This window comes from Lissotriton helveticus, chromosome 3_1 (genome assembly GCF_964261635.1).
Source record: "Lissotriton helveticus chromosome 3_1, aLisHel1.1, whole genome shotgun sequence".
NCBI classification, from domain to species: domain Eukaryota; kingdom Metazoa; phylum Chordata; class Amphibia; order Caudata; family Salamandridae; genus Lissotriton; species Lissotriton helveticus.
Window position 1 is genome coordinate 1,047,839,487 of NC_136061.1, and position 21,939 is coordinate 1,047,861,425.

General features: G+C 43.5%; 1 protein-coding gene across 1 annotated transcript in view; it reads left to right on the forward strand.

The window, feature by feature from the left end:
* The window catches only part of CFAP210 (cilia and flagella associated protein 210), a 212,544-nt gene that overhangs the window by 41,313 nt on the left and 149,292 nt on the right, over window positions 1-21,939 (forward strand). Inside the window, exon 2 of the mRNA XM_078681606.1 lies at window positions 948-1,168. Within this exon, the coding sequence (XP_078537732.1) occupies window positions 948-1,168 (221 nt within the window). The remainder of the gene's footprint in view (window positions 1-947; window positions 1,169-21,939) is intronic.

A 21,939-nucleotide genomic window follows, 5' to 3' on the forward strand; every position in this document is an offset into this window, starting at 1 on the left:
AGTGAATGGGTAAATGAAATACAGTGAAATTCAATGGTAGCTAAAACAGGGAACAGAAGAAAAGAGTTAGAAGGATTCTAGGAAGAGTGACGGAGAATACCTGACCCATAGTAAGAGTTAGAGGGGTGTCAGAGTTTGAGAAAAAGAAGGGTGAGCAGGAGTAGTATCAGTATTTATCAGGGAAATTTGAAACTGTAATTGTAGCTCGTAATCTTTTGGTTAGTGGCTGACATTGTTGCATCATATAAAGGCTGAACCCTTTCACTGTCTTGGTAACCATGAAAGTCATTTTCTTTAGTCAAAAGGTTATTATGCAATAGTAGTTGGAATTCACCTGCTACTATATATTCCATTATATAATGTATAAATGCTCTTAGTTTTGTTCTGCACTTTTTCACCATTTGGTTGTCATACTGTTGTTACATATCCGGTGTTTCTCTCTCTCTCTCTCTGTCCACAATGCTTTAGAATCCTAAATCTATACCTTTGACCTCACTTTCTATACTATTCCTGTTTTTTCAGCTCAGAATGTAAGACGGGTCAGACAGAGCTTGCCCATCTTGCTAGCTGGCAAGTCATGCCTTTCAACATACCACAGCGTTTTTGTGTCATTATATTGTGCTCACTAATGTCATAGCTGATGTCACACATTTGCCATACGTGATGTCATGCATGCTGTTATCAGTAAGTGAAGGTCATAATGTCACTTTAATATGTTTCTCTGAATAAAACTTAATACATTGCAATTTGGCTAACCCAGTTTCCCGTAGACAAATTGTCTTCATGCAAATGGTATCATGGGTTGGACATTCAATTTGTTGACTGTCAAGAGTTGTCACACATTGCAGCCTACCAAAATGCAGACATTTTATTAAACTACTAAGATCTTCCTGTTGAGCTGCTCTATCAACAGCATTGTTAATAATATTCCATTGTTTCCATTGCAGCTGGCCGGCCTCTGGAAAATGAGCAGCCAGCATCATTATTCCCAAAAGGTATTGATGTTCGTCAGATGACTCTGCTTCCAAAGGCAGAGTGGGAAAGAATTCAAAACAACCTCAACACTTTGGACAAAGAAGCAAATCGGATTTGTGCGGAAAAAAGAGAAAAGGAAGCTTTGCATCAGCGTTCCAAAGAAGTTGTGAAGCACTGGACTAACACCATTGCAGTAAGTGCAACATAATTAAGTTTATTTTGATTTTATAGACGAGTGCCCCATATGTGGATATTTATGATGTGCTGATATCTATAGTTAAATAAAATAGAAAGACCTTGTGTAAAGCATTCAAATTTATTAACTTATGAAAATGACCAAGAACAATCAATTAATTGATCATCATTATATTTAACTATATGAATATACATTGTTCAATTAGATGTAAATAAGATCATGAAGAAGTAGCATACACAGAATAACAATAGGACAATTATATCCATAGAAATGTGTTAGTAACATTTAAAATAGTATCTACAAACAATGACAAGCATTTGCAATGCAATAGGTCTCGCAGTTACGCGAGTTTAATCTATTGGCATTGTAAATTACAATGCCTTTTATTTATGTTTTTAAAAAAGAAAACAAAAAAAAGGCATTGTTATTTGCCATGCCAATAGCTCAAATTAGCATCAATGCGAGACCTATTGCATTGTAAATACTTGTTTTGAAGTGCGGTCCAAATCCTCTGCAAATAAAGCCAAGGTCCAGCTACTCTGTGCCTCGGTGTAAAGGCATGGAACACTTCAGGAGCTGCAGCATTTGGGGCTATATCAGGTCAATAGATTTGTGCTGGTGATAAATGAATGTGGCGTTAACAAAATTGTATTCATTGAAATGCCACAGTGAAAATACACCATGCAGAAATTCATCATACGGTGTAATATGGTGCAAACCTCAAGATCGAAGCAATTTGCTGTTAACCAACTAAAAATCTGCATACAGCTTTGACTGCCAAATAATTCAAATTCCGATAACAGAATTATGTTTGCGTGATACGATCACTGAGGCAGACAAATAACTGTTTACATGATACATCACTACACCAAAAGCTTTTTCTTGAATGTTTACATTTTATAATGGCTATTCGTAACACATCAATTTTAAAATAACCTGCTATTTTCTTACTAATATCCTCTAAACTGTTCCTAAATTGATTTCATTCAGTAGAGTCAATATAAACTGGTAAGGAGAAACAAAATGTTTCATATATGTCCTTATTTATTATGCTTAAACCTCGTTTACTATAGACAAACCAATCATGTCCCTGTATCATTAATGCTATTTATATTCATTAGTGTTGCTTCACGCTTTGGAAAGATGTCACTATAGAGAAGAAGTAAAGGGCAAAAAAATATATAAACAAGAAAAACAAGCACGGCCAAAGCAGACGCGCGTGCACATCTCCTGTCCCGGCAGGCACGCATTGTGCTGGAAGTGCTGCCTCGGCAGAAGAAGCGCGCGGTGGGAGCGTGTGAGCGTGGAGAGGAGACGCCATGCGAGAGCACATTGTTTGTCCGTGCGCGCACATGATTTGTCTCCCTTCGCTATCAAAAGCCACAACAATAGAGTCTCGCCAAGGCGAAGCAGCGCATGTGCTGCGTTGGCTAGGCGAGACCTAAAAAAAGGGGGCCGTGTCCAACATGATTCTGTGTAAGGGCACCTGTAATAGCAAATGGGCAGAGCTGGCTGGCACCCCACCGCTCAGACCTCTTATGACAGAGGGGGGCATATCAGTGAAGTCTCCAGGGGATGGGACTGCCCTCCACTGATAGTGGCTGCCATGGTGGAAGGACTCTGAAGCTGTGGAGCCATGAACATTGCCAAGAAGGGGTTGCAGTGGAGCCTGTGGTATAGTTCAAAGGTGCAATCCCCGCACACAGAGCCATTATGCGGAGCAGGGACCAAATCTTAATTCTAAAAGAAGTTAAGGAAGCCATCCACACATTCTTCAGCACAAATGGCCTACCAGGCACTTCCATAACTTTACTCTGGGACACTCAAGTGGTCCTGCCGGGCGCTTTCATAGCCATTCTCTGCATGACTTAACAAAGATAGAAAGGATAAGCACACCAGCCTGGAAACACGTAATTGTAGATGGAGCAGTGTCAACATATTGTTTGACACAACGTCATCCCCTTCTTTTAGAGAGCGGGCCCGATACCCTGAGCTGTCGCCAGGTTGAGGTGTGGCCACTTGTCCAAGAACTTTGGGTGAGTGCAAAAAGTAATTAACATAATATGCATAATTGTGCGATTAGACTGCAAAGGAAATGACATATTCCTCATTCCTTACTTAATCTAAAACACAACATGTGTGACTGATTGATAAAAGTTATTTTTTTTTCCCCTTCTTCTATTTTTGTCTCACTTTTATAGGCACAACCAGTAATATCCGAAAACTGAAACTGATGGGATAACTGATTTGATATTACCACTACTTATGCACAGTCTTTTTCACTAGGCAGCAGCAATCTTCTTAAGGTCCTGACGAAAGCCCAGATACCCTTTGGATTACCTAGGGCTGAAACATGTAGACCCCTCGTTTTTAACACAGAGTAGTTCATATCCATACTGCTTCTTGCACTGTCTTTTTAATCTTGTCAAGAGGAACAAGCTATTAGAGAATCTTTTTATTCCTGATTAAGGCAGTTTTAGCCTCACCACATCACTAGTTCTATTGTTTTGCTCTGTGTCCTCATCATTTATCTTTGAGCATCTCTCATCTATGCCCTTCATAAGGTAGGTCCATTTAAAACATCCCTGAGCTCTCTCTTCTCAGAGAAGAGGTTGTAGCCCTTGGTGGGACTAGGTTTTCCCACAAAGAGGAGATACCCAGATGATGAAGCATGCCACCTTCAGTGGGTGAGGGTATTCGTCCTGAAAGGGATTTCTCCCACTAGGGAACAGTGTGAGACACTAGTCTGTCACTCGGCATGTTCAGTTTTGTAAAGTCTAGACCCAAGGATTTGTCTGTGTTGATAGTGTAATATTTGGGGGAATTTTGTCCTTGCAGGTCATAAAATGTTTTCCCTCAGACCCTCCTTCCATTTTATGTGTTATAGATAGGATTAAATTGGCCAAGAAACTCTCCTCCCACATCTCACCACAAACACCCATTATGGGGAACCCAGACCCCCCTGCCGTGCACAGTACGGCATTCCTCGCATGGCAAGATGCTAATTGTAAAAGGATTGGGGACTTCTTTGATCACTGCGGCCTTATGGGCTTCCCCCAAATCAAAATCAACTACGTAGTGCTGGATAATGAGTACTAGCATTACATTGCCTTTGACACTGGGTGATGCCCCCTTAAGTGTGTCTCCATGCCAACAGACCTATTGTGCCTTTCGAGAACTGCCTCCTCACTGCCACAATGATAAGGGCCTTCTTTCTGATATCTATAATTTCCTGAACATCCCTTTGGCTTCTAACAAATCTCTTGCCCAGAAGAGGTGGAAGGTGGAATGCGAGTGCACCTTTTGTTCCAAAGAGTGGTCTGACATTTTACACAGAACCCACCCCTCTGCCTGTAGCACTTCCGGGAAGTAGAACCTCCATAAACTGACGCACTACTGGTATTACTCCCTGGCCAAAGTAGCTAAATAGAAACACAACAGAAACACAACAGAAATGATTGTTGTTGGCGCAACTGCAGCCTCTCAGGTATGCTAACTCACCTTCTTTGGCACTTCCCTAAACAATACTGAGTGGACATGATAGCCGACATTTACAAAATATATGACACATAGAAGGGACACTCGCTTTGCAGTGCATTACGGATTCGCGCTTATTAGCGCTGTGTGGAAAGCGCGCTGTGCTTTTAAAATTACCTGTTTGTATCTCTGTTATGTTTATTTTTTTATTCCCTGTTTTTAACTGGGGGTAGCTGTCCTCTTACCTGCACTTAAACTGTTGCTCCCACGCTGCTTTAGCGGGTCCGGTTCTGGGGGCTTAGTATCTAGTTGAATTTCGGCCGCCATCTTGGGAGGGGTAGTGACGCTTTTGGGCGCCATCTTGAGCGTCCTAGTGGGGCGGACTACACGTGGTGGCCTTATTTAAGGCGGCTCATTTTCGGGCTCGGCCTTGAGAAGGGACACTCGCATGGCAGTGCATTACGGATTCGCGCTTATTAGCGCTGTCTGGAAAGCGCGCTGTGCTTTTAAAATTACCTGTTTGTATCTCTGTTATGTTTATTTTTTTATTCCCTGTTTTTAACTGGGGGTAGCTGTCCTCTTACCTGCACTTAAACTGCTGCTCCACCGCTGCTTTAGCGGGTCCGGTTCTGGGGGCTAAGGGCCAGATGTAGGTCATTTTATTTTACCACTTCTTAAATACCGAATCATACCGATTCGGTATTTAAGAAGTGGTAAAATAGAGGGGGGGAGATGTAGGTATTTCAGATTCGGTAATACCGAATCGTTAAGATTCAGTATTTACCGATTCTGTAAATACCGATTCGGTAATGCCCATTGATTCCTATGGGCTTCAAAGCCCATAGGAATCAATGGGCATTACCGAAACGGTATTTACAGAATCGGTAAATACTGATTTCAGCAAGGGTGCAGGGGGTGTCACTTTGACACCCTCTAGCACCCCAAATACAGGCATGTGTGCCATGTGGCACAGGTGTGCATGCACAGATGTGCATGCACACCTGAATTCGGTATTTTACCACCCAATTGGATTGGGTGGTAAAATACCGAAGTCTGAAGGCCTGTAGCACTGTAAACAGTGCTACCTACATCTGGGTTTTACCGAATCGGTAAAATTACCGATTCAGGGCCAGATGTAGGTAAAATTATTTTACCACCTCTTAAATACCGAATCATACCGATTCGGTATTTAAGAAGTGGTAAAATATAAGTACCGAGATGTAGGTAAATACAGATGTGCATTTACCGAATCGGTAAAATTCGGTATTTACCGATTCGGTAAATACCGACCGGTAAATGCCCATTCATTCCTATGGGCTTTGAAGCCCATAGGAATGATTGGGCATTTACCGGTCGGTATTTACCGAATCGGTAAATACCGAATTTCACAAGGGTGCAGGGGGTGTCACTTTGACACCCTCTAGCACCCCAAAACGGGTTCAGGTGCCATGTGGCAGGCGGGCAGGTCTGCCTGTCATATGGCATAGGTGTGCATGCACACATGTGCATGCACACCTGAATCGGTATTTTACCATCAACTTGTATTTGATGGTAAAATACCGATTTTGTAGGGCTTGTGGGACTCAGAAGAGTCCCACCTACATCTCGATTTTACCGATTCTGTAAATATACCGGTCGGTAAATTTACCGACCGGTATATTTACAGATTCGGTAAAATTACCGAAATGGCCTGTTTTCAGGCACCTACACCCTCTAGCACCCCAAATACAGGCATGTGTGCCATGTGGCACAGGTTTGCATGCACAGATGTGCATGTACACCTGAATTCGGTATTTTACCACCCAATTGGATTGGGTGGTAAAATACCGAAGTCTGAAGGCCTGTAGCACTGTAAACAGTGCTACCTACATCTGGGTTTTACCGAATCGGTAAAATTACCGATTCAGGGCCAGATGTAGGTAAAATTATTTTACCACCTCTTAAATACCGAATCATACCGATTCGGTATTTAAGAAGTGGTAAAATATAAGTACCGAGATGTAGGTAAATACAGATGTGCATTTACCGAATCGGTAAAATTCGGTATTTACCGATTCGGTAAATACCGACCGGTAAATGCCCATTCATTCCTATGGGCTTTGAAGCCCATAGGAATGATTGGGCATTTACCGGTCGGTATTTACCGAATCGGTAAATACCGAATTTCACAAGGGTGCAAGGGGTGTCACTTTGACACCCTCTAGCACCCCCAAAACGTGTTCAGGTGCCATGTGGCAGGCATACCTGCCCTAAGGGCAGGTCTGCCTGTCATATGGCATAGGTGTGCATGCACACATGTGCATGCACACCTGAATCGGTATTTTACCATCAACTTGTATTTGATGGTAAAATACCGATTTTGTAGGGCTTGTGGGACTCAGAAGAGTCCCACCTACATCTCGATTTTACCGATTCTGTAAATATACCGGTCGGTAAATTTACCGACCGGTATATTTACAGATTCGGTAAAATTACCGAAATGGCCTGTTTTCAGGCACCTACATCTCAAAAGCCAAATACCGGTTGGTAACGGCCGAATTCGGCCGTTACCGACCGGTATTTGGCTACCTACATCTGGCCCTCAGTATTTTACAGATTCGGTAAATTTACCGTTTCGGTAAATTTACCGAATCTGTAAAATATTGGCCCCTACATCTCGAAAACCAATTACCGGTCGGTAACGGCCGAAATCGGCCGTTACCGACCGGTAATTGGCGACCTACATCTGGCCCTTAGTATCTAGTTGAATTTCGGCGCCATCTTGGGAGGGGTAGTGACGCTTTTGGGCGCCATCTTGAGCGTCCTAGTGGGGCGGACTACACGTGGTGGCCTTATTTTAGCCAGTCCTCGAGCGCGCAGCGGTCTCGCGCAGCGGGCGCGCCTTCACTGCGCCTGTGTCGTGCCAGAGTCCTGCCCGTCTGCGCCCGTCAGCGCTAAGGAGGCGGTAGGCAGGGCTCCACTCTACTCATCTGTCTGTCTTCAGGTAATGTCTCCGCCGCGTGGTTATACTAGGGATGAGCTGTTGGGTATTAGGCGGTCGGTCCCTGGCTGTTTGCATGGACCGGTCAGCCCTTCGTGCGGCCCATTTGTTTGTGCCTGCGGCACTTGGTTTCTTGATGCCCCCTCTCTGTCTTCGGCCGTGGTGGGCTCTCCCTCGGCCAACCCACCTTGCCTCAGACCTCCGGTTCCCCGAGATATTACTATTTGGAATCTCAATATTCGATCTCTTCGGAAACACTATTTAGAAGTCCATGATCTTATAAAAGACGAGACACCAGATGTGTTTTTTATGACTGAAACATGGCTTCAGGATATGGATATGACAGTTGTTAATCTTGCTCTCCCCCCTGAGTACTCCATTTTTACTCATAATCGGGCAACCAGGGGTGGCGGTATTGCGATGGCTGTGAAATCCAGTTACCCTTGTGTCTGGAAGATAGTTGACCTGGCAGGATGTGAAAGTGCTTTTTTTAAAATCTCCTTCAGCCATCATTTCACCTTTTCTGGCCTTCTTATTTATCGTCCTCCTGGGTGCGATATGACCTTTAGAAAGGCTCTCCCGGAGAGTATCAGCTCCTTGGCATTAGGCTGTGCCAACTTTAGCATAATTGGAGACCTTAATCTCCATTTCGACTGTAGTCACTTACCAGCTATTAGCAGTACTCTGGCTGATCTGGAGGCGTTCCAGCTTACTCAACTGGTCACTCTCCCCACCCATGTGGGTGGTCATATTCTTGATCCACTATTTACCAACCTAACTGGGGTTAAAGTGGCTAGACCTTGTCCGGTCGCATGGACTGACCATTTTTTAGTTAAAATCTCACTCCAGATTAGAGAGCACCTCTTCACGCCCGTGGACAGAGTTGTGCTCAAACGTCATTGGAAGAAACTCAATCTGGAGGACTTCCATCAACTTTTGGAGCTTAATCCATTAGGCCCTCCTCTTAATGTTGAGTCTGGTTATAACCTTTTTTCTGAGTGGGTTTCTCGGGCTTTGGACGCATTGATTCCTGTTGTCTGGACTAAACGCCGTTCTAGAGCCTCCAGCCCATGGTACGACAGTTCCCTGCTGCCGTTAAAAAAAGCTTGTAAACTGGCAGAGAGGGACTGGCGGAAATTCTATGAGGCTGAGAAAAAAAAGTTCTATTTGACGAAAGTCAAAACCTATCACAGAGCAGTATGTAGAGCCTGTGCTGCCTACTACGCTCAGGAATTTAGTAACAGTTCTAACCCGTCCAAACTTATTTTTAAGTTCCTTAAGGACCTGACGGCTAATAGAGCCGCTGTGACAGAAATTTGTTCAGCGGCCCACTGCAAAGACTTGGCCGTGTTCTTTATTGAAAAGGTCCAAGCTATTTACCGTGCTTTCCCTAGCACTGAGCCGGTTGCTGAGCCCACTAACCTTTTACCGACCAGAGGTCATGCCCTAGTCTCCCTTCCTAATCTATCCTCTGAGACATTTCTTATGCTGGTCAGCAAAGTAAAATCTGGCTCGCCTATTGATCCTCTGCGTCCAGCTCAGTTTAAAGACTCTGCGGATCTCTGCCTTCCTCCTTTGCGCCGCCTTATAAATCTTTCCCTTTCTTCTGGTGTCGTTCCAACTAAATGGAAACAGGCTGTGGTGACACCTATACAGAAGAAGGCCACCTTGGACCCTCTCAAACTTGAGAGGTACGGCCCGATTTCACTCCTTCCCTGGGCTACTAAAATCACTGAGGCCTTTGTGAACAGGGTGCTGTCTGATCATCTCACCAGGGCAGGTATTCTGGATCCATCCCAGAACGGTTTCCGTGCTGGTCACAGCACCGAGACCGCACTGCTCTCTATGACAGAACACCTTCGTTCCGTGCTTGATTCGGGTCAGACTGCGGCACTGATCCTACTGGATCTCAGTGCCGCGTTCGACACGGTCTCACATAGGATTTTACTTCAACGTCTAGGTGAGGCAGGTGTATCGGGCACTGCATTTGACTGGTTCAGATCCTTTCTTGCTGACCGGACCTTTAAAGTAGTCGCCCCACCTTTTGAGTCCAAGTCCCATCCGTTGCAGCTGGGTGTGCCGCAGGGTTCATCGTTGAGTCCCACATTATTCAATCTTTATGTGAGACCGCTGGCTGGTGTCGTCAAGCAATGGGGCATCACTATGGTCTCGTATGCTGACGACACTCCGCTGGCGGTCGTCCTGAGTGGTGACTCCGACCTTGACACCCCCAGATTCCGGAATGGACTCTCCGCAGTGGCCAGCTGGATGAATACCAACTGTCTCCAGTTAAACGCCAAACAAACTGAGGTCATGATTGTGGGCAAGCGGACTGACCTCTGGGGTGATATATGGTGGCCCCCCGAGTTGGGTGTGACTCCCATCCCTGTTCGGAAGCTAAAAAACTTGGGGGTATGGCTTGATCCTGCCCTTAGTTTTTGCGGTCACACTAAAAAAGTGGCGGCCACTTGTTTTGGCATCTTACGAGGGCTAAGACCTATTCTGAGGTTCTTTGATCCTTCCACCAGGCAGCTGGTTATACAGGCTTCCATTTTATCTCGGCTTGATTATGCCAGCTCGCTCCTATTGGGAGCCAATCAGGCAGAGATTGCTCGGTTGCAATGTGTCCAGAATGCCGCAGCCAGAGCCCTGGTGGGCTTACCTAGATTCTGCTCTGCGGAAAGTACCATCCGTTCGCTGCACTGGCTGCCTATGGCACAGAGGATTCATTTTAAGGCCCTGTGCCTTTCGTTTAAGATCCTCAATTTGGCCTCCGCCCAGAATCTTCACAATCTTTTGGTGCCTTATGTGCCTGCCCGAACCTTGAGATCCTTGGGACAGAATCTGGTAGCTGTTCCTCGGTTCAGGCTATGTAGAGCTGGCGGTCGGTCCTTCAGGGTATTGGCCGCAAAATTGTGGAATTCCCTTCCGCTCCATATCCGTGAAATGGATGAGCTCCTGAAGTTTAGGAGAGCTATTAAAACTCATCTCTTCCCTCATTCAGCTTAGCCTCCTTTCTGTGCATTTTTATCCGTAGCTGCTGTGTTGTGTTTGTTGATCTCTGAAGTGCCGGGACGCCCCTTGGCTGGGGCAGCTGCGCGCTATAAAAGTGCTTTTAACATAACATAACATAACATAACATAACATAACACAGCTATCCCTAAGTTTCCCAGTTGCATCCTGCAGCGGCTCCCCAACACCCTGACTTACCCTTTATGTTTGGTGACAGGGAGACGATAATCCTAGCTCTCCACGTAGCCAAACAAGTTATTTTGCCCAAGTGGAGCACAGAGACAACACTATCTCCTACTGACTGGCTACATAAACTTTGGGACTTATTAGGCATGGAAAAATTGACAGCTGTTGTAGACCATAAAGTCCTACCATTTTTCAAGATATGGGCTCCAATCATACAATTCCTTGTGAGAACCATCCGGAAGTTCAATTGCCCGGCATAACCGTGGATGCTTGACTCAGAAGCATGGAGACCAATAATGAGTGACTAAGAAAAAATGGACTAGGGATTTCCATGCTCTTCCCGCGATCTAATGCCATTGGTTTGTCTATTTTCTTTCTTTAGTATTATACCTTGTTGGCCAGTGTATGTAGATGAAGTCCATGTTTGTATTTTATTTTTAACTTCTTTTTTATTAACCAGGTGTCAGCATCCATAAACATTTACATAATCATAGATTGAATTACATGTTTCACTGTGACTTTCACAATCTGCGACTTATAGATATGTTATAATAATACTAATACAAGTGGCGTTCTCCTGTTAAATCGCCCTCCCCCACCCCCTCCCTACCTAGCTATTCAATGCCTCCTCATACCCCCTATGATCTCCCCATTGCTGCCAAACTTTCCCCCATTTCCTGGGATATCCCCGACCATCATAGATTGTCTTTTCGCCGCACAGCATTAATCCAGATCTCTTTTCCATTGGGACACTTTGGGTGGCTGAATTGCCCCCCATGCCTCTGCAATATTCCTCTTGGCGACCATTGCAGCAATCTGTAGCCAGATTTTTTGATATTTTGGCCAAATCTGATCCCCAGAACGCCCAATATATGCCGCCTGGCGTCCAGGGGGACTTCCTGTTCTATTACTTCTGCCATAATCCTAACTACCTTCTTCCAATAGTTTTGTATGATCGGGCAGTCCCACAAGATATGGAAGAATGTGCCCCTCTGAGTACACCCCCTCTGACATTCCTCAGTTATTATCTGACCCAGCTTAAACATAAGTGTGCTAGTGTAATAGGACCTATGCAATATCCTCAGCTGGACCAATCTAAATCGTGCCCGGATTGCCACCTCCCTAGGACTCTGCACTGCCTCTGCCCAATCATCATCCTCTAGCAATCCCACCTTGGATTCCCACGCCTCCCGCAACTTTATCAGTAAGTCTGGTAAATTGTTTAATATTTTCTTATATGTGCAGGACAGTGCTTTCTCCGGAAATGGGTCCCGCAAAAACCTATCCTCTAGTGGGCTATATTCAGGAATCTGATCCCCATCTTTGAGGTACCTGCCCAGAGCATGCTTCAATTGCAAGTATCTGTAGTGTTCCGTGGGTGCCAACTGAAAATCTATCTGTAGTTCTGAGAACGACAGCACCTCCTGTCGCCGCCTCACGTCTCCCAGACATATAATATCTATTAATTTCCATTTTGAGAAGCCCTGTAATCGTCCCACCTCCCGAAGAATTTCACTAGTCCACCACAGAGAAGTCTGTTCCGTCAGCCGGCCAGCCCAACCCAGGAACCGATTAGCCTTGGCCCATGATGTCAACACTGTCTGAGTGTGCGGGGGCATTCCACCCTGTCACTCCCGGCCATACAGTTCCCTTAAATAGCCGTCGGCCCCCATCGCCCAGTGGTCCACCCTGTATGCCGGGTCTTTCCTATCTGCAAAAGCACAGTCATTAATAACCATTAGGTGCGACGCCCAATAATACTTTTGAAGGTCTGGGATTGCTAAACCTCCCCCATATACCCCTTCCGTAATTTGGCCAGTGCAATCCGTGCGTCCCCGTCCCATAACAACCTTCTCAACTGGCTATCCACGTCTCTGAAGAATTTGTCTGGTATCTGTCAGGGAGTGTTTTGTATTACATACAATAATCTTGGTAAGGACATCATCTTGAAGAGGACTGCTCTTCCCATAAGGGAGATCGGTCATTTCTTGCACTGGGCGACATCTCTCTTCAGGCGATCCAGTTGTGGCTTTAGATTCCCCGCCAAAAACGCGGTATCTGTTGTTTCTATCTGTATGCCCAGATATTTAAACCCATGTTTAACCTGGAGTTTGGAGTCAGCACCCAGCTGTGGTGGCGGCCCATTCGACAACATATATGGGAGGGACTTATCCCAATTGATCTGGTAGCCAGAGTACCCCCCAAAAAGTTTGAAAATGTGGCATGTTTGTATTTTTCAATTTTTTTAAAACCAATAAAATAGATTTAAACCTAAAATAGTGAAAAAAGCCCCAACACCTATATGTGATACCAGGACATGAGATAATTTTATTTCAGGCATATTTTTTAAAGATAGAAACCCAGTTCCTATAAATTCAGTATAGCAGTACAATGGTTTCTTGCATACACTACACTGCACTCAGTTCATATTTAAGAGATCATAGGGGAGATGGCTAGAAATTAATTGGGAAAGCACCAGAGTATCCTTATGGTCATTAGTGGTGTGTTCCCAAGATTGTTTTCTGCTGTTTAAACTCTGCGGATAGTGTTGACAATTGGAGAAATCAATTAAGATGGTTGGCCAATTATCTTCTTTTGAAATTATGGTTTTTGGTGCTTTGGCAGCATCAGAGGCAAATGGTTGCTTTGATATTGTAAGCTGGAAGGAATTAATAACTTCAATGAAATAACGTTTCCTCTTTTTCTTCCCTTTAGGTAAGAGGGCTTTCATTAATTTGCACTATGTCACACTACATACCACCACTGTAAGCATGTTGCAGTGATCATTTTTAAGCAAAATCTGCAGTTTGCTCTGTTGCAACGGAAGCCTTTGGTTCTGGCCAATGAGAGTGTAAGAGGTTGCCCCATATAGTCTTTTGTCTAGTTTGCCCATTGTGCTATCTCCAGTCTGGCAGACATCACCATTGCACCCTGCCTTTGTTTTTATCCCAGCATCGGTCCAAGCAGTATCGACATGATACCACACAACTTAATCTGCGCAGCGCATAGCAAGATGGTCCAGTAGACGCGCTACTCCCACAGCTGAGGCAGCCTAAAGTACGTGCCCTGCATAAACTCCATTGAAGAGGACAAAGAGCAGCAGCGCCCCCCTCCTTTGTCCCTTTTAATGTATGCCATGCACTGCTAAGGAAGAGAACACACCTATGCCAGTGAATGGATGGATACATTTATGGATGAACTAACTAATTAGTGAATACATGTGCTAATAAATAATTTTATATGTTAATAGAAAAACAACAAATACATAAAGGGTGATGGGAGTGTGCTTGCTATAAGTCTAACCACTGACAATCGCTCAGTGTAGCACTCCAAATCATTATTTTTATGCCTACCATGACACCTCATATTAGCGGCAGCCTTGTGAAAATCAGTCTTGGTGCTGCTCCGGTGGGAACAGTCCAGCCAAGTCAATTAGAGCAACCAGAGGCTAGTTCTGCCTTGATTGGGGCTTTTCAGTCGGGTGTAGCTTGGTTCCAGTGGCACAGTGAGCAAGGGAGCAGGATCAAGACTGATTTACATGTAGCTGGGTCTAATCTAAAGTGGCAAAGTGGGAATAAGAACTGCTACCCAAACGTTTGCTGGTGGTTAGACTTATTGCAAGTATCCTGCCATCACCTTTTCTATGTTTGATGTGCCGCCTTAAGTCGCTAAGGGTATGCCCAGATGTAGGTCCCATTCTCACTGTGCTACTGGAACTAAGCTGCACCCAACTAAAGAGCCCCAGTCAGGGTGAAACTGGTCGTGAGTTGCTTGTGTTCCAGTTCGGAGTGGACCTTGATTGGCAGTTTGGGCTGGACTATTCCCACTGTAGCAGGAACAAGACTGATTTGCATATGGCTAGGTCTAATCAGAGGTGGCATGGTGGCCAGAAGAACAATGGGCCGAGCGTTTTTTTCATCTATTCCCACATGCATGCACTCATTTATGTGTATTTTAGCATGTTTTCTTCTATCAATCACACACACAAAAGGTGATGGACGAATGTTTGCAATTTCTCATCACCTTTTGTGTGTTTGATTCATCCGGATTGGAGGGAGCGGCCTCTCGCAACTCTCCTAAGAGCACTGGAGGCCTGCGCCTTCTCTAGCCTATCTGTCTAATACAGCTAGTTTAGAGAAGGTTAAAATGCGCATGTCTGTCTGGCCATCTCAAATGACCAGCCAAAGAGACAGGCGCACTTTAAACATAAGTGCACAGCTCCCTGCTGCCACTCTGCAGCACTGGCCACACCCCGTCCTGACACTCGTTTCAGGGTGTGTTGCTTCGAAACAAAATGGTAATAAATAAACTTTAATACCAATTTATTTTTTAGCTGCTCTTGGGCATTTCTTTAGGGGGGCGATGCTCCACCGCTCTCACAGAGGAGACGCTCCTGTCTTCCCGAAGCTGCTTTGTGCATATTTTACTACGATAGAGGTCTTTCAGACAATTTTGTGGGACGTGGGTCACAAATTTCATGCGTGCTCACTCTTTGGTGCAAAAGGACCACCTTCCAAAGATAAACAATATCTCGAGACACATTTCGATAGAACTCCACTATATGGTGCTATCTACTGCTAACTAATGTTATCTGCTTCATCATGAATATATCACAAAATCACAGAAGCACACAGAAGTGGCAGCACATGTCCCTGAAAAGAACAACGTGTCTGCTTACCCATGTGACAGCCCTGCTATGGTACTCTCTACAGAAATACAGAGAAAATACATGAATACTATGATATTTGAATCACAACTGCACTATGCCAATCCTCACAATGCTCCCTTAGTAGGAATTTTATATTGTTTTGACAACTGTAATTTTGTACATATTTTTAATTTTATTTAGATAGGCCTGATAGACGCCTTGTGGGAACGTTTATGATCAACACAATAGGTCTGAGGTGGTTATGGTGACAAGATACTGATGAAGGTAATATGCCTGATTGTTTATTATGAAAATGTTTCATAAAGGAAGTAGGCCTTATATATTGATTATGAAAGGCATCAGTTAAAGTTAATAGGCATTTAAAGGTGGATTATTATTACTTTTATATTAAAGCCTACAGATTGGTATTTTATTACATAAATTTCACAGATTAACATTGTAGGGAAGGATGTTTGTGTTGGCTGCCCCCTGTGACAAACTCTAAGGGTTGAAGGTTTACACTGTCAGAATTCTTGGTAGAATTTCTTTGGAAGATCTGACAGGCTTTGTAACCATCGAGGATTTTGTAAAAAAAATATTAATAATTATAATAATAATACATACATAAGTATATATCCATATGGATATATAGAGGGCGTTTGGGGCAGTCGGCTTCTGCCATTGGTCAAAGTGTCTTTTACACTCTGCTTCTAGCCTTGACAGTGCACTGCATGGAGTAATGGTTCAGTACTCTTAAGTAATTGGTTCTCTTTCCCAGTGAATGATGACAGTTTCTGATCACGTGCACATCCACCCATAAATGAGTGCACTTCAGCATCAGGGATGATTGACCAGTCATTTGGTTTCTAATTTTTTTCTCTTACAGTTCCCTTTTAATTTCTTAGTTCTCCTTTTTTTAAATTCATTTATTTCTAAAGAGGACACTGTAGCTCAGTAGCCAGTGCTAACAGGTTGTTTGCATGCTGCTCGTTTTAGCTGCCGTGCGACACATTCCACGTGGCCACTTCCTTTACATCAGGCGAATATTATGGAATGCTATTGTCCATAGAGTATCATTGAATTACCATTCCAAAATGACCAGCACGCGGGTTCTAAATGTATCGTTCATACTGGAATTTTAGAACAGCGATAGACAATGTACAATACTTCTGCAAGATGCACACCTGCTGCTATGTTTTGTTTCATTATTGCAAACATTTGCCTGCTGTGTTTAGACTGCAGCATGTTTTCTTTTTTTCTACTTGTATTCTTTTAATTTATCTTGCATATGCTGAGTGTGTGTATGTGGTTTATTGCAGTTATGTGAGAAGGTCATTGCAAGTTTGAGTCAGCGTATGGATTAATGGATGCATGAATGCATAGATGAGACAAGGAGGTATGAATGATGGCATACTGAGTCCTAAATCCACCAATGACACAAACAGCACTTTCATTCAAAGCCAGACCTATTGGCATTGACAATGCATTCATTGATAATTAAAAACGATATTCACGTCACCTGATATAGTAGTGCATATTTAGTTCAAATATTGGAGTTTTCTGTGTGTTTTGATAGCAACCATAGGAAACAGCAGAATAACAAGAAAGACATAAAAAAAACCACAAGAGGACGTGTGTTCATTTCAGTGATACGTCGAAGTGTTTACAATTGCATTGCACTTATATTTTAAAAACGTTGGGGCCCATTACGATGGCGGCTGGACATAGTCCGCCCGCCACTGTAACAGTAAACTGAACCGACCGCCATAGGTGCGGCGGTCCCGCTGTGCCCATTAGGATGTGACCGCCACCCTGGCGGTCTCATCTTGCATATTCAACATTGTGGCGGGCGGTGCTGTAAGCAGCACCCGCCACAATGTTGAAAATGCATGTTGTGTATTGGCATGCACAACGTGACAGGCACCGTGCGGTGCCTCCCACCTTGTGAATGCCAATGTACCAAGAGCAGCCCCCCAACCGCCACCCACCTCACCCCCCCGGGGGCCCGCAACGGGCCCTTAAAGTAAACTCTGCATGCCTTTCCATGGCGGAGAAGGCATTCCACCACACACATCATAATATGGATGGCGGTGCCTGCAAGGCACTGCCACCATATTATGGGCCTTTTCCGCCCGGCAGGCAATCGTGACGATTACCTGCCTGCGTAAAAGCGGTGGACGGTCTTTCCGTCCGCCACGGTACCCCCGCCATGCTATTGTGGCAGGGGATAAATGGCCGTCTGGTGGGGTGTTTTGGCGGGCTGATCGCCACCACCGGTTGGGTGGTGGCGATCCGCCCGCCATGCTAATAGGCCCCCTTGTCTATAGCCGTTGTGTGTGTGTCACTAGCACTGCCTCATTGTACATCTTCTGTGTGTGTTTCCTGTGTTAGTAGGAAATTGTTCACTGCAGTGTGTGTGTGTGTGTGTGCAAGTACGTTGTGTGTGTATTTGTATGTATGTATGTGTTCGCAAAGAAGCATGTTCATTTTGCTTCTGTTCCACTGCTGCGATATACCTGGCCTGCCCCTTTTCTGGCTGCTCTGTTTTTTAAGCAAAGAAGTTCGAACAGGAGGCCATTACTGGCAGGATCAGCTGCCATCATTTCAGTGTCACTGCGGAAATTATTGTAGGGATTGTTTCTCGTGTGTTTGTTGTACAGAAAAACATTGAGTCGCCACTGGATGTTTACCCTGAAGAGGGCACTCTGTACTTAAAAACAGTCTCCAGAGGAATTCGTAGTATACATGGATGTGGAGATTATGTACTTTCATGCACCCTATCTGGAGGCCCATCAGCATTTTTTGTTTTTTCTTTCTGGGTCAATCTTAAATGGTGTTCCCAAAAGTCCTGACACCGGGTTTGGGAGACACTTCCATTGATTTAGGGATCACAGACCTCCCTTCCCTGAGTAATTAGATGGTCAATTCATTATTGAGGTTAATTGCGTTTTCTAGAGCTGGAAGAGTATTTAAAACTGCAAAGCCCCCACCTTCATTGACTAAGGTAGAAAGGCGTATTCTAGCAAATCCTTGCTGCTGAGTATTGATTATTGCACACACCAGCAGAGACACTATATCTAGGAGATTATGGTTTAAGGGAGGGACCTAATGAACACAGATCTGCAACAACCAGAGAGCAGAATTACACTGAGTTCAATGCCTTCCTACGAATAGACAAGTCAAACTTTACATCTTGGTTACTTGAGGAGTTAAACAAGAAGTAATCATTTAAATCCAAACCTGACAAAGACATTAAGGGCTAGCGGAAAAACATTAATTTCCCTACTCTATAATGATATTAAACCTTTCAGTTAATTTCTATATTGTGTGCCAGTATCAAAAGATCATGTTCCAAATCCTGAAATTCTTATATTGTTCCTATTCCAATCTTCATAACGTCAAAACAACAAAGTCTAAATAACAATGTCTAGCAATATCACTGGCCAGCTACATAAGTAGAGAATTTTTCATTTTGCAAATTTTGAATTATATACTAAAATTCAAGAATAAAAAAAAAAGTTTTTCGCTTTCCTAACATGTTATTTTTGTATATATATATTCATTGTGCTTCTTGACATAATGGCTTAAGCAGGATTTTTGTTGTCTTAAATTATAAACCTAATGCTCAGTACACAGGGAAAATAGTGTCAGCTTCTGAAGGAACAAACACTGGAAAATCCCGAGCATATTGCTCTGTTATGAGCTAAAGAAAATGTGCTGCAGGCAAACGAAGACTCGTGTCAATAAGCATGTAGTGGATCTTCAACATGGCCAGTGTGTGTTCAAGTGAGAACAGCGATTGACACAAATGTAGTACTATGAATCTGCATTGTAGAAGATGCACATGTGCTTATGTTCACATACCCCCACCAGATATTCAGGGCAAGAATTAGACCTGTTGATGATTTTCTAAATTACTATTCTCCATTACACAAGCCTAGAGCATTCTTGTTTATGTATGACGTGATTGAAGTAAAATTGTCTATTAGGGTTGTAGGGAGTATTTAATCACGATTATTGCCTCAGTACTTTCAGTGACCCCACCCCCAAGTAGGAAGAACGTGTCAAAAGTACAAGATATTCAGATTTTGTCTATTATAATTATATCTGAGCTTGACATTTCCCAGTTTTCCAAATGATGTTTTGAAGAGTTATTACATGCTGAGTCATAGTCCTTGACCTGAAGTCTCTGGATTTGAGTTAATTCTAACTTAGATTTAGTTTAATGTAGTACTTTAATTTTCTTTCCAGCCTGGATAATGTTATTGTGTGTTTCCATCCCCATTGCTGTTAGCATTCCCAATACGGACACCAGCATAGCCTCACCATAGCTTAAAATAATTCAGTTTCTTCTAGAGCACTGAATTCCGTTTTCTACAATGATTCCTCAGTTCCAGGACGCACCACAAAACGTCCAGCAGAGTTAGATAGACAAGGCTGCAGGAAGTATTTCACCTACTTGCTAGGAACTATTTGTTTGTAATTGGAAAAAGTGCATGTTGTCAGCATTACAGTTCTGTTTTACATACAGCTTCTTTCGACTGAGTCTAATAGACTAAATTACTCTATGAAGGGTAAATCGTTTTACTGCTCGCTGATTAGACTAGGTATCCATCCTGTTGCCAGTTCACCTCCCAGGTATGTGTTTCCCAATAGGCTGTGGCTAAGAAGTTTCCTTCTTTCAAATCATTGTAATGTTTGTCTTAATAATTGGGCAAGTTGTTTTATTTTCACTTTAAAGATGGATACCAGATAGATGATGGTCTTCACTCAAGTTGGTGCAATGCTGGAAATAGAGAAGATGATTGTCAGTGCAATGACAGAGTGGTTATATGTCATGGCGGTAGCATCATCCTAGTCTCTTACCCAGGTTTGACCACAATGATCGGTCAGGGCTATTATATCTCTGGTGGGAAGTCATAATAGTGCAAAATCCAGGGGTAGCTGAAATTCAGATGGTATCTTCCTCGGTTATTCAATTTGTTGAGAAATACTTGGAGTTCTAATAGCGAAGAATAAACATTGATAGCAGTATAAGCATATATTGCGCCTTTACTTTCATCACCCTCGCTCTCCCAGGATTGCCTGTTCTGGTATATTTGCCGCATTAGGGAGGAGATGCAAATTTCAGTAGAGTGAGGGTACGTTAATAGCCTCTAATAGCAATTAATTATTTCCTATTGGTGCATCATTAATTTATGGTGTACTATTATTCTAGCCAGTGACGTTTAAAATGATTTTCTCAGCCCCTTTATTGGCAATGTCCCCGTCCAGTGTTTCCCACGTTGGTAATTTAATGCATGTTTCTAACAGGAAGAGTGGGTACCACCAATGACTGCACCATAAATCACTATCACAATCAGAATCATCTCAAAAGATTACTGAGGGCAGGATGGGAACTTCGAGGAGAAAGAGACATATGTAATGCTAGCTCCATCATGCAGTTAGCATAGCAGTCGAGTCCAACCCTTGGCATGGAATTTCAGCCGTGAACTTTTCTCCCAAAAGAAACTAATAAAACTAAATATTTTTTAGCAAATGCTGCTATTTGTGCTTCACCGTTGTCAGGAGTACTATTTGGAAAAATTCCTTTTACAACTGGAAAACCAGCTCACCTTATCAGGCTAAGGATGCACCGTAATTTCCACAAATCTTTTTCTGGCTTTCAGTAGTGCCTAATGGCCAAAGTCTCAAGGTGCTTTCTTTGATTGTTTCCAGTGGCGTTTGTGTAGTTGTGGACCTGGGGCAGGTGCATCAGGGACATTAAATAGGTTAGGAGCCCTCCGTGCCACCAGACTGTAATCAGAAGTCAGTTAAGGGGGTAAGAAGCAAGCCAAAAGTGTTCCTTCTCTAACTTAGCAATGTCTTTTCAAGCTATGCTCTCCTGAATTTCTGTTTCACTTTCCAGTTTAGCACTGTTTGAAGCTGGCTCTGCAGCCCCACAAGAAGTCAGTATGGATTACCCGACATCCTCGCTGGTCGCAGACAGTTGTAGTGCCACACTGCTATTCCCCAACCATACCTTCAATCACCATTTACTGAATTATGAGAATAGGCTATCTAGTTACATTTTAGCATCGAGTCACCCCCATTTAAGACTCTCTGAAAGCCTTGGCCATCTTCTAATGTACCCTGATATGTATTGCAGTAATGAGAAGCCTTCCTAAACATAGACGGGATTATCTGGTCTGACTTCTGACTTTCATCTTCCCAAGCCGTCTGGTATTGTCCCCTTAGAGATCCAAGCTGACAATTCTGAGCTTGCTTTAAGAGATTTGTATTAGGCGTATTTGTGAAATACCAAGCTCAAATTTGGAAAATATCCCACTAGTTGTGAAATAATTGTTAATTGAATAAAAAACTCACAAAGAGAATCCTGTCGCCTAATGGTTGAAGGTCAATGATCTAGAAAAATGTATCAAAAAATGTCTATTCCTTATTTTTATAGGTTTTAATTATTTATTG